Raw genomic sequence first — 16,235 nt, 5'->3', positions numbered from 1 at the left:
AATCCCAATGACGTACCAGTTCCAGTCTGCGAGGACCTTGCGGGCCGCAGCAGCCGCGTCGGGCAGGCCACCCCGGCGCAGGCGGCCCATGCGCTTGGCCAGCATGAGCAGCAGCTCCTCAGGTGAGCCGTAGTCAGGCAGCCGATACTGGAGCATGAGCTGTTCGCGTGACGCCCGCCGCAGAATGGAGCTGGCAGCGGCAGCGGGGTCCGTCAGGGACTGGGGGCTCTTCGCGTTACGCAGCGCTACCTCGACCGCGTCGCCCGAGGCCAGCACCACACCAGGGCTGTCCAGCAGCCACACATGCTTGTCCAGCTGCACCCGTTGCAAGCACCTGCGCAAGGCCACACATTCCCAATGGAGCCACAAAGTGTTGCTACTGTAAGCATGTGCAACATTATCTGTCCACCTAGCCGTGTACACAAGTCTGCGCTGAATGCACATATTTGCTCTGGCGACTCACTTGGTGACGCCTGGCACAGCTCCCACTGTGCAGGCCCGAGACCTCTTCAGGCTGTTGACCAGGCTGCTCTTGCCAACATTTGGATAGCCTGCGCAAAGGGCATCCGGTCAGGCTCAGTTGCATTAAAACTTGCGCCAATATCAAACAGCAGAGGCAACTATGGCTGCTCAGCCACTGCCAAGTTACTGTACTCTTCACGGGCACAGGTTTGCCCCATTAAGACTGAGTGCCATGGCAAACTAGTAGAAGCAACTGTGGCTGCTCAGCCACTACCAAGTTACTGTACTCTCCACGGGCACAGGTTTGCCCCATTAAGACTGAGTGCCATGGCAAACCAAGTTACTGTACTCTTCATGGGCACAGGTTTGCCCCATGCAGACTCAGTGCCGTGGCAGCCCAGCAGAGGCAACTGTGGCTGCTCAGCCACTACCAAGTTACTGTACTCTTCACGGGCCCAGGTTTGCCCCCATGAAGACTCAGTGCCGTGGCAGCCTAGCAGTGGCAACTGTGGCTGCTCAGCCACTACCAAGTTACTGTACTCTTCACGGGCACAGGTTTGCCCCCATGAAGACTCAGTGCCGTGGCAGCCTAGCAGTGGCAACTGTGGCTGCTCAGCCACTACCAAGTTACTGTACTCTTCACGGGCACAGGTTTGCCCCCTTAAGACTGAGTGCCGTGGCAGCCTAGCAGAGGCAACTGTGGCTGCGCAGCCACTACCAAGTTACTGTACTCTTCACGGGCACAGGTTTGCCCCCATGAAGACTCAGTGCCGTGGCAGCCTAGCAGTGGCAACTGTGGCTGCTCAGCCACTACCAAGTTACTGTACTCTTCACGGGCACAGGTTTGCCCCCTTAAGACTGAGTGCCGTGGCAGCCTAGCAGAGGCAACTGTGGCTGCGCAGCCACTACCAAGTTACTGTACTCTTCACGGGCACAGGTTTGCCCCCATGAAGACTCAGTGCCGTGGCAGCCTAGCAGTGGCAACTGTGGCTGCTCAGCCACTACCAAGTTACTGTACTCCTCACAGGCACAGGTTTGCCCCATTAAGACTCAGTGCCGTGACAGCCTAGTAGAGGCAACGGTGGCTGCTCAGCCACTACCAAGTTACTGTACTCTTCACAGGCACAGGTTTGCCCCATTAAGACTCAGTGCCGTGACAGCCTAGTAGAGGCAACGGTGGCTGCTCAGCCACTACCAAGTTACTGTACTCTTCACAGGCACAGGTTTGCCCCATTAAGACTCAGTGCCGTCACAGTCTAGCAGAGGCAACGGTGGCTGCTCAGCCACTACCAAGTTACTGTACTCTTCACAGGCACAGGTTTGCCCCATTAAGACTCAGTGCCGTCACAGTCTAGCAGAGGCAACTGTGGCTGCGCAGCCACTACCAAGTTACTGTACTCTTCACGGGCACAGGTTTGCCCCCATGAAGACTCAGTGCCGTGGCAGCCTAGCAGTGGCAACTGTGGCTGCTCAGCCACTACCAAGTTACTGTACTCCTCACAGGCACAGGTTTGCCCCATTAAGACTCAGTGCCGTGACAGCCTAGTAGAGGCAACGGTGGCTGCTCAGCCACTACCAAGTTACTGTACTCTTCACAGGCACAGGTTTGCCCCATTAAGACTCAGTGCCGTGACAGCCTAGTAGAGGCAACGGTGGCTGCTCAGCCACTACCAAGTTACTGTACTCTTCACAGGCACAGGTTTGCCCCATTAAGACTCAGTGCCGTCACAGTCTAGCAGAGGCAACGGTGGCTGCTCAGCCATTACCAAGTTACTGTACTCTTCACGGGCACAGGTTTGCCCCATTAAGACTCAGTGCCGTGGCAGCCCAGCAGAGGCAACTGTGGCTGCTCAGCCACTGCCATGTTACTATACTCTTCATGGGCACAGGTTTGCCCCATTAAGACTCAGTGCCGTGACAGCCTAGTAGAGGCAACGGTGGCTGCTCAGCCACTACCAAGTTACTGTACTCCTCACAGGCACAGGTTTGCCCCATTAAGACTCAGTGCCGTGGCAGCCCAGCAGAGGCAACTGTGGCTGCTCAGCCACTGCCATGTTACTATACTCTTCATGGGAACAGGTTTGCCCCATTAAGACTGAGTGCCGTGACAGCCTAGCAGAGGCAACTGTGGCTGCTCAGCCACTACCAAGTTACCGTAGTCCTCACGGGCACAGGTTTGCCCCATGAAGACTCAGTGCCGTGGCAGCCCAGCAGAGGCAACTGTGGCTGCTCAGCCACTGCCATGTTACTATACTCTTCATGGGAACAGGTTTGCCCCATTAAGACTCAGTGCTGTGACAGCCTAGTAGAGGCAACGGTAGCTGCTCAGCCACTACCAAGTTACTGTACTCCTCACAGGCACAGGTTTGCCCCATTAAGACTCAGTGCCGTGGCAGCCCAGCAGAGGCAACTGTGGCTGCTCAGCCACTGCCATGTTACTATACTCTTCATGGGCACAGGTTTGCCCCATTAAGACTCAGTGCCGTGACAGCCTAGTAGAGGCAACGGTGGCTGCTCAGCCACTGCCATGTTACTATACTCTTCATGGGAACAGGTTTGCCCCATTAAGACTCAGTGCCGTGACAGCCTAGTAGAGGCAACGGTGGCTGCTCAGCCACTACCAAGTTACTGTACTCCTCACAGGCACAGGTTTGCTCCTTTAAGACTCAGTGCCGTGGCAGCCCAGCAGAGGCAACTGTGGCTGCTCAGCCACTGCCATGTTACTATACTCTTCATGGGCACAGGTTTGCCCCATTAAGACTGAGTGCCATGACAGCCTAGCAGAGGCAACTGTGGCTGCTCAGCCACTACCAAGTTACCGTAGTCCTCACGGGCACAGGTTTGCCCCATGAAGACTCAGTGCCGTGGCAGCCCAGCAGAGGCAACTGTGGCTGCTCAGCCACTGCCATGTTACTATACTCTTCATGGGAACAGGTTTGCCCCATTAAGACTGAGTGCCGTGGCAGCCTAGTAGAGGCAACTGTGGCTGCTCAGCCACTACCAAGGTACTGTACTCTTCACGGGCACAGGTTTGCCCTAACCTGTGCCCATGGCAGCCTGTGCCTGTGGCAGCCTGTCTGTATATTGTCCAGGACACTGCCCATGCCAGTTGTCATGGCTTGATGAGAATATGGACAACAATTCAACATATCTGGGAATGGCGGCACTGTAAAATCACGCTCTAGTAAAAACACGGCTACAGTAATGTGAAATTGCAGCCCAAATGACCTTCCATAGATGACATTTCCCCCCCCCCCCCCTTATAGTAGACATTTTAAATGGTGTTTAAACAGTGTAACAAATAGCGTTTGGCCATGTCGACGTACTTCCTGCGGAATGACGACTTCGCATACTTGCGCAGTCTAGAACGTCACAAATCAACAGAGATGTAACAGTGAAATCGGAATGCCAACAAATAGTGAAGGTGATAAAATAACACTTTTTCAAGTTGTCTTAGCCATCAGACTGGTGAGCTGAAAGGATTCATAATTAAATAGTTTTTAGGCGCAAAAAAGGACAAGACACATAGGGTAGGTGACAGGACGAAGCGTTACGATGGCGCTTCGTCCTGTCACCTACCCTATGTGTCTTGTCCTTGTTTGCGCCTAAAAACTATTTAATTATGAACCAAAACCAACTAGCCCAGCAGCAAGTGCTCTTAGAGCTGAAAGGAGAAGCCAACTATTTGAAGACCTTGGGGCTGTAGAAGCAAAACGCGTGGGAAACACAGTTGCTTGAGGGTCCCTTGGGTCACTCTTTCACAGATATCTACACGTTTGCTGCCATCTTATACTGATTTATTACGCATCATCGACATTAATTGATGACACTAATTAGTGACCATAATTAACGAAGTGTTCCTGTAATGTAATTTTCCTACTGTGCAGTGTGAGGTACTCGTTCAAGGCCTCCATTTATTCCACAGAATGAATGTTCTCAGGTGCTGTAGAGGTAGTGTGCCCAGCTCCCGACCAAAAGGACAGTGGTTCGATTCCACTTGACCACCTTTTTCCTTTTAAGCGGAACTGCTTTTCTACATCACTGCCCTCTCGACCAATCAGAATCCAGTCACAGAGGCTCCGATGCCACGTTTCCCACTGAACGGGACCTTGAACACTTTCACGTTAAAAAGGGGGCAAACAGTCACAGCATTGAGAAGAGCGATGCACAAAGCAGCAGCAGCAGTAGCAAGTTTAGCAAGAGGCCCTATGCGGGAGGGAGGGTGCGCCACGCTTGACTGTGTCACACGTGCTTAACTCTTTCCTTACCATGAAGAAATGACTAGTTTTGAATGTTTTTAAAGTAAAAGTTATTTCAGGAAGTGGTCAATGCACTCTGCATTGTGATACATCAAACTGTGGCTTACCGATTATCAGGGTGTCTACCAAGTTGATGTTTCCAAACTCCCCGAGTTTTCCAGGTTTTCCCCGAGTGCATTTGGAAGATTGCCTGAGTAGCACAATACTTTGTTTTATGCGAAAACAGGCTGACACAATGCCACCTGATGCTATCACTCTCCAGCAAGCATGTTAAAAAATAAAAACGATTTAATCCTATTTGAATAGTAAGGAGTAGTGTTTATTTCTTCGATTGCATCATTTAGTCGCCATTCCCAATGATTGGGAATCAGCGCGCACGCGGGATCCAGAGATGACGATCCCCTTGCCAGCCTGAACTTCAACGGCAACCTCTCCACAATCTTTTTGGCGCAGTTCTTCACAAAAGTGGCGCAGTCCCTTCTGAACCCAAGGATAGCCAAATCTGAAAGTTTCAGGGCCTTTCGAAGCGCATTCTTCGTAGCATACCCAAGGTCAACCTCGGGCGCCGCAGCTACATTCGCAGTCGGGTCGATGTCCACCTTGATCAACTTCAACGGAATGTCCGCCGCCATTATTACTTTTTTCTTTACTATTCTACACATTAGTGATCGTAGAAGGTTCTTCAATGCTGCGCCAAGAAATGGAAGCATAGGCGAATCGGTCTGGAACTGAGCCAGGAACAGCTGCAGTTCCTCCACGATGCCAAGCATAAACGTTAGCTTTGCAGATAGCAGAGGATCGTGAATGGCTGTTTCGGCCACGCATTCACTGGCGGTGGTTAGTTGGTTGTCCTCGTTTCTACACGACTCAACGTACACTTTTTAGGAATGGAAGAATCTCCACAGCTCTTGAAATTACACGAACATTTTCAAGCTACCACACAGCGCAAAACTTCATAGGGTAAATGCTGCTCCCGGTTACGTGTGCGTATTCAGCGCTTCGGGCAGGTACCCATTTGAATAAGTTGTACAAAGCCTGAAGAAATTCCGCAAGTTGCCAACCTGTTGCTGGGTGTTCGGTTTTGAAAGCGCCATTCACAACATGAAGGCCACATCTATCAACTTCTGGAATACGACGGCCGTTGCTGGATTCACAAAGTTCTTGTTTGATCTCAAGGAGAAATTTTGTTTACAATTCGCCATCCATTGAGATCTGATGAATTTTTGATTGGGAGAGTCCATCTATGGCACTTTTAAAAGCGGACATCAATTCTTCCACCCACGTGCTCCCCAGAAAGCATGACGTCAAGTAGCGGGTGTTCACGTTCTACTCTGCATCCGACCAAGCGCGAACCAACACGTCCATTTGCTCTTTTTGTGCAACTTTGTTTAACGATTCGTCAAACGCCACCTCGTCCTTGGCTCACTTCTGGCACGAGGTTCTCCTTGAAGAAAAGTGCGAGGCCACAGACAATAGTATATCCTACCTTGTCTTTGCCACGCTGCACTTTCTTGGCTGTAGCTGATGGTGGGAACATCAAAGGGAACAGAGAAGCCGATGCAACGGCAGCACGGAGTGATGTGTGCGTCATAGCAGCATTGACACACCACATCACTTCTGCATTTATGACCTCCAAGTCACGCTGAAAGATATCCTTTGATGTACGATTGGGTTGGACGTCCGTCGCCGTGGTTGAAGCACTTGAAGGATGCGCAGAAACTGACGGCACTGGCTCGGCATTGGTCACAACAGTGGCCAACAGTGTCAAAAATGAGGCTACTGAGGGTTTCCCGGCTCCAGTAATGGCCAGTCGGTGCTTCTTACTTTCAGCGTGACTTGTCACCGCTCTTCTTCCCATGTTGCTGAGCGAAAACTACTTTCTGCATAGCGCACAGTACGCTGCGTTCGCGTTATTTTCGACGAGCCTAATCCAGGCTGCATAATGGCTTGCGTATAATTAGGCGTCTTGCCTGTCATCGGAACGGCAGTTGTTAACGGTGTTACAATAGAAGAGTCGGGTTGCGGTGCATTTTGCTGCGGGTACGCTGACCTTGCTCTGAAATGCACCACCATTTCCTCCCGAGCTCACAGTCTTCGTGAGGCCGTATGCCTTCCACGCACTTCGCTACTACCTCTTTCCGTATTCGGGACGAAAGACTCGGCACAGATGAGTTCCGTTAGCTCAGACTATGGTTCAAGTTCGTGCGGCGGACGACATTCAAGAACAGTATGAATTCAAAACCACGCGGGTGCAATGTGCCGACTCGCGCAGAATTTCAGCATCGCAAGTTAAGAGGCTCCCTATAAGCTTGAACTTTGTTTTGTTTGATCAAGGTTTCGATCTCTCCTGCAGTTTGAATTAATGAGGTTCCACTGTACACATTAAATGGCGGCTTGGATATTGGCGGCGAGTGTGAGCGAGGTCTGAAAAATCGAGTGGTCAGTTGCAGTGCGTCCGAAATTTCAGGCGCTCTTATACATTGGCTCTATGGGCCATGTCGCGGTGCCGTGAAAAAGTCCGAATAATCAAGCACGTCCGAAAAATCAGCCGTCCGCATTTTCGGTCGTCGACTGTACATAGCGTTCATTGATTACGAGAAAGCATTTGACTCAGTTGAAACTCGGCAGTGATGCAGGCATTGCAGAATCAGGGTGTAGAAGAGCCTGATGTAAAAATACTAGAAGATATCTATAGCGGATGCACAGCTACCATAGTCCTTCACGGAATAAGTTTCTTTTACATGGTTGCACACAAGTTTGTTCCCTGTAAGATTGTTGTTGCGTACCAGATTCCTTTGCCCTGAGGCCGTAAGTATATATAGGACAGACAAGCCGGTGGATTAATGTAAGGTTTTTAAAGCACCAAAATTCCTGAGAAGGAATCAACAAACCTTGCAAAGCCGTTTCGAGTGTCAGTGTGTACCATTCTTTGTTGGCACCGAAGTCGTGTTTGCTCACAATGATCACAGCAGAAGAGAAGTGTCAGGGGCGTCTCATATTTCCAGAAAAGGAAATGGATGTGTTAGTCAGCCTTCGTAACCTTGTCATCCAAGAAAATGGGCTTGTTTAAACAGGGGGAACAACAGCGATGATCACATGTGCATCCACGAGGCAATTTTTAGATGTGACAAGTGTATGTTTTTGGCATTGCACATGCATGCACACTTGATGTTTTGCTTCAAAAGCAAGCATGGTCTCTCTGCTAAACCCAGCTTAACTGTCAGCGCCATGTGTGTCCTTTTTCCTTCTATGTTCTGTGTGCGTGCTGCTGTTTTATAAGTAACTATGGAAAACCAACTGCTCAATCTGCCGTTCTTGTTGTTGAGCCTGCTGGTGGTGCGGTACAGAGTCCTACACTTAGCATCCATCTTACTGTCTGTCTGTTAGTGCTCCATTGCCACTGTGGAGCGAATGACGGAAGGCACAAAAACGAAACTACAGTAATCCCCCATTATAACGAAATCGCTTTACTCTAAATATCACTTTATTCAAAATTTCTTCCAGTCCCGACCCAAACGCCCGCATTTTAAGCCGCACTACTCCAAGCGCACGAAGAGCTTGACCCGCTTAGAGCGAAGTGGAGAGCAGAGGCATCGCCGCCGAGAGATGGCGACCCTTTTGCACATGCAGTGTCAAATTAATATCCCTGACGAATTAGTCTCATGTAGGCACAGAACAGGCCACAAAAGTACCAAAGCTAAGACCAATGACCTGCCTAGTAATGGGTACCAAGCGAATGCAGAGTGCCCCCAGCTGTTTGCAGCAAAGTGAACGGAAGCTGTCAAATTTCATGGTGCAGAGCACTCGAATCTGTCGCAATTGCATCGCTGGTGACCCCCATGATAGAATCCATACGAAAATAAAGTTTTCATGACGCTTTGCGATGCCAGAAAACCGTGGTCTCTTGGATGCCGAAAAATGACCAAAAGACAGTGGGCAGACTTGCGCCGTATCATTCCATGGGGAGCACTCGATGAGCAAAATTTTACCGCTCTAAAGAGCACTTCTGGTGCTGAAACATGCCAAAAAGCACAAAAGAAGTGTCCCTCCGATTATGAGCCCATTCACACTTGCCAGTCGCGAGCGAGCCGAGCTTTCGGCAACGACACCGACCGTGGACGCGCCGGGTGACAAACTGGGCTGCTCCCTGGCTGCCATAGTCGCTAAGCCTAACCATTTCACATCGGCCAAAGCAGACGAAACTCACGAAAGCGCTCGAACAACGTCATTCCCGAGAGTTTTCGTTTCAAACGAGAAGGCGACCCGCAGGTCGTGCTTGTGTGAACAACGGTGTTTTCAAGCTGCTGTCTGGTCGCATGCCCATTGCCGTGTTGAACGTGAGGAGGGACGATGACTTTGGGGAAGCCGGTCTAAATATTTGATTGCAGCACGCTATAATCTGCCTGTGTCGCAGTAAAACACTGCCCCTCGCTTCGTTGCACTTTTGACGGTGCAAATCGACCGACAACTTTCCGAAAACACGAAAAATCCGAGCGTTGCCAGCGGCGAGTCAGGCTGTCAAATGGCGGGTCAACGCAACCACAGTGTTTCCCCGGCGATTTTCTCAAGCCGGTCATGCTCGATTCGGGTCATACGACTAGACAAATGGTCTAAATGCGTGTTAGGTTCATTGAATTTTGTTCCTAGACATTTGTCAACGGCGCAGACGCGACGCTGCGCAAACACTGACACTCGGACCTTAGAATTAGCACATTTTCATCGACAACGGTGCGTCGAAAACTCTTGCTCTGCAAACTTCACGACTGCACACCTCGGGAAAAAATTGCCCAGTAATCATGCAAAGCCTCTACTGCAAAACCGTTCAGTTTTCACGATCGCGCTGCGTACTCACCATGAATGGCTAATAGTTTTTTGAGCACAACAAACACCAGACTCCAACCATGACGTTTGTGGCGCTTTCCAGTGCGATACTTTTGCAGTCTTCTGTGACCCCCCTCCATAAAAGAGGCCACTGCCTTCGAAATACCCCAAAATACCCCCATAAAACCGACCATTTCCTTCGCGGTTCGAAATACCCCGATAATCGAATGGATGGGTGGCGACCACGGCCTCGCGCAATGCTTGGCCAGATTAGAGCAGGGGTTGCACTCGCCTGATAAGAACTTGAAACTGTTGTAGGCAGTAGCCCCATGCAGTGGCTAGGCCGTCTGCTTGGCATTGGCTTGGCTGCGCTGCGCTGCTGCGCACGAGGCTCGCGGCAGCTGGCACGCGTCTGGGGCTCGGGCCGGTATTCGCCTGGCTGGAATAAAGCTGTCCGGTTGGCGTCTCAACGGTCCTGCTTTCCTCAACTCAACATGGTGTCAGAAGTAACGCAATTCCTACAGTAAGCACAACCGGGGCTGCGTCCTCTCGCTCGGATACCCACTGACGGTGGCACACGTCACAGTAGTGCCTACGGCGTGGACAACGCGGCCAGTACATGGCGTCCTTCGTCATTCAACCGCCCGAGGCCTTCTGGTTCACGACTCCTGCCGACTGGCCAAAATAGAGGAACCAGTTCGAGCATTTCTACACGGCTTCCGGTCTCTGCGACAAATCAGGATCACACCAAGTCGACACGCTCTTTACTTGATGGGCGACCAGGCCGAGGACGTCTTCGGAACCTTCCAACTCTCCGGTGAGAATGCTCAGAAATTGGAACTCGTCGTAAAGCAGTTCGACAGCTAGTTCATACCGCAGCGCAACGTCAGTTTTGAACGGGCGCGCAACACGAGGGTCCAAAACAACAGCGAATCCGTAGAAGACTTCGTAACTGTGCTTCACGCGCTTTCCAACCATTACCACCCTCCGAGAGGAACTGGTTCGAGACAGACTGGTCGTCGGCATTCAAGACCAGAAACTGTCAGCGAGACTGCAACTTAATGCTGATCTTACTCTTCAGAAGGCGCTTGAGAGTATCAGGCAGGTCGAAAGCGTTCGTCAGAAGCAAGCGGAACTTCACCCCAAAACGCTGACCGTCAACGAAGTTGCATCGGGCAGACAGCAAGTCAGGCACCCTACAAACGCTGCTCACGCACTGAGAGCTGAGAGCACTTTGAATCAAGGCCACATCCGCGTCCAGCTGACAGCGTTTCGACATTGTGTTGTTGGTGTGGGAAAGAATGACATCCGCGTTCACTGTGCCCAGCACGGACGCGGGTATGCAGGGGCTGCCACAAGAAGGGCCACTATGTGTCTGTCTGCATGTCACGCCGGGTTGACATCGTTGAAGCATCTGGACCCCACAGTGAAGGTGGATTTATCGGAACCGTCTCGTCCTTCGAGTTTCCTTCAAGGCCGTGAGAGAGAGCTGCAATGGACCTGTTTTTCTTCAATACCCACTGGTGGTTATTCGCGACCGATTACTACTCCCGATATCCTGAACTGGTTCGTCTGGAAAAGTTAGCCTCAGGTATAGTAATCACACACAGCAAGTCAATTTTCGCCCGCCACGGTATCCCAGATGTGGTGGTCTCCAACAATGGTCCGCAGTTTTCGTCGTCCGACTTTACTAGGTTTGCTCGTGAATACGGCTTCACGCATATCACCTCTAGCCCACACTACCACCAGAGCAACGGACTCGCCGAAGCTGCAGTGAAAATCATCAAGTCTTCATTGAAAAAAGACTCAGGACCCATACATGACCCTCCTAACCTACAGGTCAACACCACTCAAAAACGGCTACAGCCCTTCTGAACTACTGATGGGGAGGCGGTTAAGGACAAAGCTTCCTGTCACTTCCTGAATGCTGGTTCCCCGCTTGCCAGGAGCCACCACCAAACTCCGAAATTTTTAAGAAGAATACCGTGCGCAGCAGTGTTGAGACTATGACAAGCGACATGGCGTGCGTCAGCTTCCAATTCTTCTCAAGGGGGATGAAGTCTGAGTCACGGACCTGGAGAGGACAGGGAACGTGCAGAGGCCCGCAGACGAGCCTCGGTCCTACATCTTGGACACTGGAGACGGCACCGTGCAGCGAAGTAGGACCCACCTTGTTCCTTTTCCCAAGTCTGGGAGAGGAGGTGGAGACAACGAGGCATCAGAAGGTGAAGACAGTGAGGCATCAGGAGGTGAAGACAGTAAGGCATCTGTGCATACAGACGCAGAGACAGACGTAGACGACGCGTCTCTGGACGGAAGTTCTCTGGGAGAATCACACGTGACCTGTGTGGACGCCTCTTCGCACCATCACACCAGGAGTGGACGCTGTGTAATTCCGCCCAAGACTCTCTCCTATGTTTCAGGGGAGATGTAGGCAGTAGTCACATGCAGTGGCTAGGCCGTCTGTTTGGCATGGATTGGCTGCACTGTGGTGCTGCACGCTCGCGCGAGGCTCGCGGCGGCTGGCACGCGTCTTGGGGTCAGGCCGACATTCGCCTGGCTGGAATAAAGCTGTCCGGTTGACTTCTCAACGGTCCTGCTTTCCTCAACTCAACAGAAACAGCCAAAGCTCACTGAATACATTGTATTTGGCTTCCTCGCAGCTGCAGCGCCATTAAAGCTCGACCGTTTTAGATTTTCTCAGGTGGTCGCATATATCGAATTACCACTTATAGCGAATTTTTCTGCCGTCCCACTGACTTGGTTTTAGTGAGGAATTACAGTCATGGCAAACGTCGCATCGGCAATGCTGTATCAGATGCAGTTGCGCTGGCTGCCTCCCAGGCATATTTCTGTCATCCATGTATTTCATGTTGCCATAAGCAATTTCTAGGCTCCAATAGACGAGGACTGTGTAGGATTCAAGCGGCCAATGGGAAAATACAGCAGAAGCGTGCACGCATGCCCCAACTTCGACCGCTCAGTGCAGCCACCCACTTCGTTACCAAGAAGGCAGATGGAGAGCCATGGAAGTGCGTTTAGGACTTTCTATGCATGCGAAAGGAGCCCCAAAGAGAAGCATCATCATCAGCCCCACTACGACCACTGCAGGGCAAATTCCTCTCCCATGTCTCTCCATTTAACCTTGTCCTCCACCTGCTGCGGCCACTGTATCTTCATAACTTCTTAATCTCATCCGCTCACCCAACTTTCTGCCATCCTCTGCTACGCTTGCCCTCTCTTGGAATCCACTCTGTTACCCTTAAGGACCAACAGTTATCTTGCCTTTGCATTACGTGCCCTGCCCAAGCCCATTTCTTCCTCATGATTTCACCCAGGATGTCATTGACACGCGTTTCTTCTCTCACCCTCTCTGCCCACTTCCGGTCTCAACATTATACCTATAATTTTTTTTTCCATAGTTCGCCGCGTTGACCTTAACTTGAGCTGAGCCCTTTTCGTTAGCCTCCACATTTCTGCCCCACAGATAAGTACTGGTAAGATATAACTGTTGTATACTTTTCTCTTGAGGAATACTGGTAAACTGCCATTAACTAAGAGAACTTGCCATATGTGCTCCACCCCATCCTCATTCATTTCCCTGTCATGATCTCGATCAGCGGACACTGCCCGCCCTGAGTAGACATATTCCCTTACCACTTCCAGCAATTCACTACCAAGTGTGAACTGCCACTTTTTTGCTAGACTGTTGAACATTACATTGGTTTTCTGCATGTTAAATTTTAGACCCACCGCTCTGCTCTGTCTGTCTAACTCATTGACCATGGTTTGCAGTTCACCTCCTGGCTGACTTAGCAATGCAATGTCATCAGCGGATCGCAGACTACTAAGGTATTCTCCACTAACTCTTATTCCCAACTGTTCCCAAATCAGGCCTCGGAATACCGCATGTAAGCAGGCAGTGAATAGCACTGGAGAAATCGTGTCTCCCTGCCTGACACCCTTCCTTATTAGAATTTTATTACAGACTTAACGGAAGGCTACGGTAGCTGTGCAGTCATTACAGATATCTTCCAGTATTTTTCCATAAGCCTCTCCTACGGCCTGAATCTCTAATGTATGCATGACTTCTGAGGTTTCCACCGAGTCAAATGCTTTCTCGTAATCAATGAATGCTATATATAGGGGCTGGTTATATTGTGCGAATTTCTAGATTTTGTATCATCTGATTGATAGTTTGAATATGGTTTTATATGGAGTATCCATTACGAAAGCCTGCCTAATCATTTAGTTGATTGAAGTCCAAGGTTGCCCTGATTCTTATAAGCGATTACCTTAGTAAATACCTTGTAGGCAATAGACAGTAAGCTGATCGGTCTGTATTTTTCAAGTCCTTGACGTCTCCTTCCCTAAGAATTAAGATAATGTCAGCATTCTTCCAAGCTTCTGGCAGGCTCAAGGTCATAAGGCATTGCGTAGACAGGGTGGCTAGTTTTTCTAGCACAAACTCCCCACCATCCTTCAACAGATCTGCTGTTACCTGATCCTCACCAGCTGCTTTCCCCCTTTGCATTGCTCCCAAGGCTTTCTTTACTTCCTCTTTCATTGCTGCATGCTACTGGCTCTCTCATTAACGTCCTTGTTGCATTCGCTGGTGCGTAGATTTGCCTATAACTCTTCGGCTGCTTTAACTTTCTTATCCATATTGCTAACGACATTGCCTCTTTGTCTCTTAATGCATACATCTGGTTTTTGCCTATGCCTAGTTTCCTCTTTGCCGCTATTAGGCTACCTCCGTTCTTTAAAGCATGCTCTGTTCTCGCCATATTAACGTCCTTATGTCAGCTACCTTGCACTTATTTATTAACTTCAATAGCTAGGTGGGATGTCCTGGCACTTTACATTCCATATCTCCGTTCTTCAGAGCATGCTCAGTTCTCTCCATGTTAAACTTCCTTACATCAGCAGCCTTGTTAACTTTGATAACTCTGTCAGTTCTATATCACCGTATTTTTATAGCATGATCTGTTCTGGGGGGGGGGGGCACAGCATGCGAACGTCCCCCCCCCCGACTGCTTAGTCCCGGGACTACTCAGTCGGCATCGAATGATATGAGCAGCACATTGCAACACGGGGAGCCCGCGGGGGAGATGAGGCATCTTCCCTTCCACAGAATGCCTCAACAGAAGCAGATGTTCAAAAAAAACAGTACTATCATAATTAGAATCCACCAACAATCAAAGGGCATTCCATGACTACGTGTGATTGTGTTTAGATTTAAGCCTGCTTTTCTGACATCAGTTCAATCTGTGGTTGAGACAGGGATGTAAAGGTTGGTAAGTACTGCGCGTCTGAGGGTTGGCACCACGCAAAGGTAAAAATAAATTAACATGGAGGCTGTGATTATAAAGTGAGAAAGCAATGCTGGTTAAATGCTGCACAAATAGTACAACCGCTGAACTGGAATGCTTAAAGGGCACAACGCAGGCTTTAAATTCGAGGAACGAAGCAAAAAGTAACTGTACATTTGGCGCTAAAGGTTGCACGAGCCGGTATTTAGACTGGGCACGGCCGTACTCGCCGCTACTTTGGTTCGGACTCCGATCCCGACCGCATGCCCCCGTGAATTTACGCCACTGGTTCGAAGCAGGTGGTAAGCCATCTTATTCACATCAGGTGTTTTATGTGTGAAAGTCCACTTGCAGAATTTCGCATGAGGTCAAGCCTAGCAGCATCTGAATGCGATCAGCCCAAGAGATAAACCCAGGAGACGCAAAGAGGATGCATTTGTATTTTTTTCCTTGCACTTTACATTTGATTGCTGGATAATTTGCCCAGATACTGCGGTGCTGCCATGGTCGAATTTGTGGAAGTCAGCGTGGTATACGATCGCTGGCAAATATTAGAAAATTTTCAAATATAAATTACTTGAATAAGAATATGAACCGATTATCAAACATATTCGATTTTTATTCGAAATTTCGAATATTCCCAGACCCTTACTGATATACAATAGTAGAGACTTTTGCTGGCTTGAGCAACTTTACTACAGAGGGGTGTGAACCATGACTCATCTGGAAAATTGTGTATAACCCTCCACGCACACCTTCTGCCAAGAGTATCACCATCAATTGGACTCTGACGGAGGGTGGCAGCCTCACTGACCAACAACGCCGACTGTGATGCACCCCTGGATCCCCTGGTTGCGGCAGTAGTTCCCCAGCAGCTTCAGCAGCAGCTGGGCACCCAAGCAGGCTCTGGTCTCCACGCTGGGGGGGGCTGCCTTCTGCTGAGACTGCAATGCACAACCAACACTATGCAGCACGCGCAGACTTCCTGTGCACAGCTCAGTGTTCCATCAACTATCAAGTTTCAAGAGGGACTTGGAAAAATTTTTTATTAATCAAGTCACAATTTTGGAATATTCAAGAAACCTGCATTTTAATGTTCTGATTCCAAATATATAATTTTATTTTATGCAAAACAAGCCCTTATGCATGGGTGTAATATGCTAGTAAACTTTCTGCAGAGAGCTTTCAAGAAATTCTGCTGCAGGGAATTTGCTAAAATGCACACCATTAGTTCCTCTTGATATCAAGGAATGCAATAAGGGTAAAACTATTACCCTGCCTAATACAAAAGTTTAATTGCAGAATTTTGAAGTCACTTCAGAAACAGGAATACAATTTTCTCTTCCCATTAATGACACGGCAACTTCACAACGTTGTAACT

The 16,235-nt window shown here is 49.7% G+C and overlaps 2 protein-coding genes across 4 annotated transcripts in view; both read right to left on the bottom strand.

The window, feature by feature from the left end:
* The window catches only part of LOC144106489 (uncharacterized), a 492,993-nt gene that overhangs the window by 275,105 nt on the left and 201,653 nt on the right, over positions 1-16,235 (bottom strand). The window lies entirely within an intron of this gene.
* Ns1 (Nucleostemin 1) overlaps positions 1-16,235 on the bottom strand; it is a 72,311-nt gene that overhangs the window by 27,773 nt on the left and 28,303 nt on the right. For both annotated transcript variants that reach the window (XR_013309253.1, XM_077640278.1), the window contains exons 8-10: positions 15,669-15,798; positions 464-551; positions 17-334 (exon numbers count right to left, since the gene is read on the bottom strand). Coding sequence is in view for 1 of the 2 variants with exons in the window: in XM_077640278.1 (XP_077496404.1) it covers positions 17-334; positions 464-551; positions 15,669-15,798 (536 nt within the window). In the remaining variant the exon portion in view is untranslated. The remainder of the gene's footprint in view (positions 1-16; positions 335-463; positions 552-15,668; positions 15,799-16,235) is intronic.

Source organism: Amblyomma americanum, chromosome 10 (assembly GCF_052857255.1).
Source record: "Amblyomma americanum isolate KBUSLIRL-KWMA chromosome 10, ASM5285725v1, whole genome shotgun sequence".
NCBI lineage: Eukaryota > Metazoa > Arthropoda > Arachnida > Ixodida > Ixodidae > Amblyomma > Amblyomma americanum.
The sequence above is the reverse complement of the archived record's forward strand: the minus strand, read 5'-3'. Positions and strand labels throughout refer to the sequence as shown.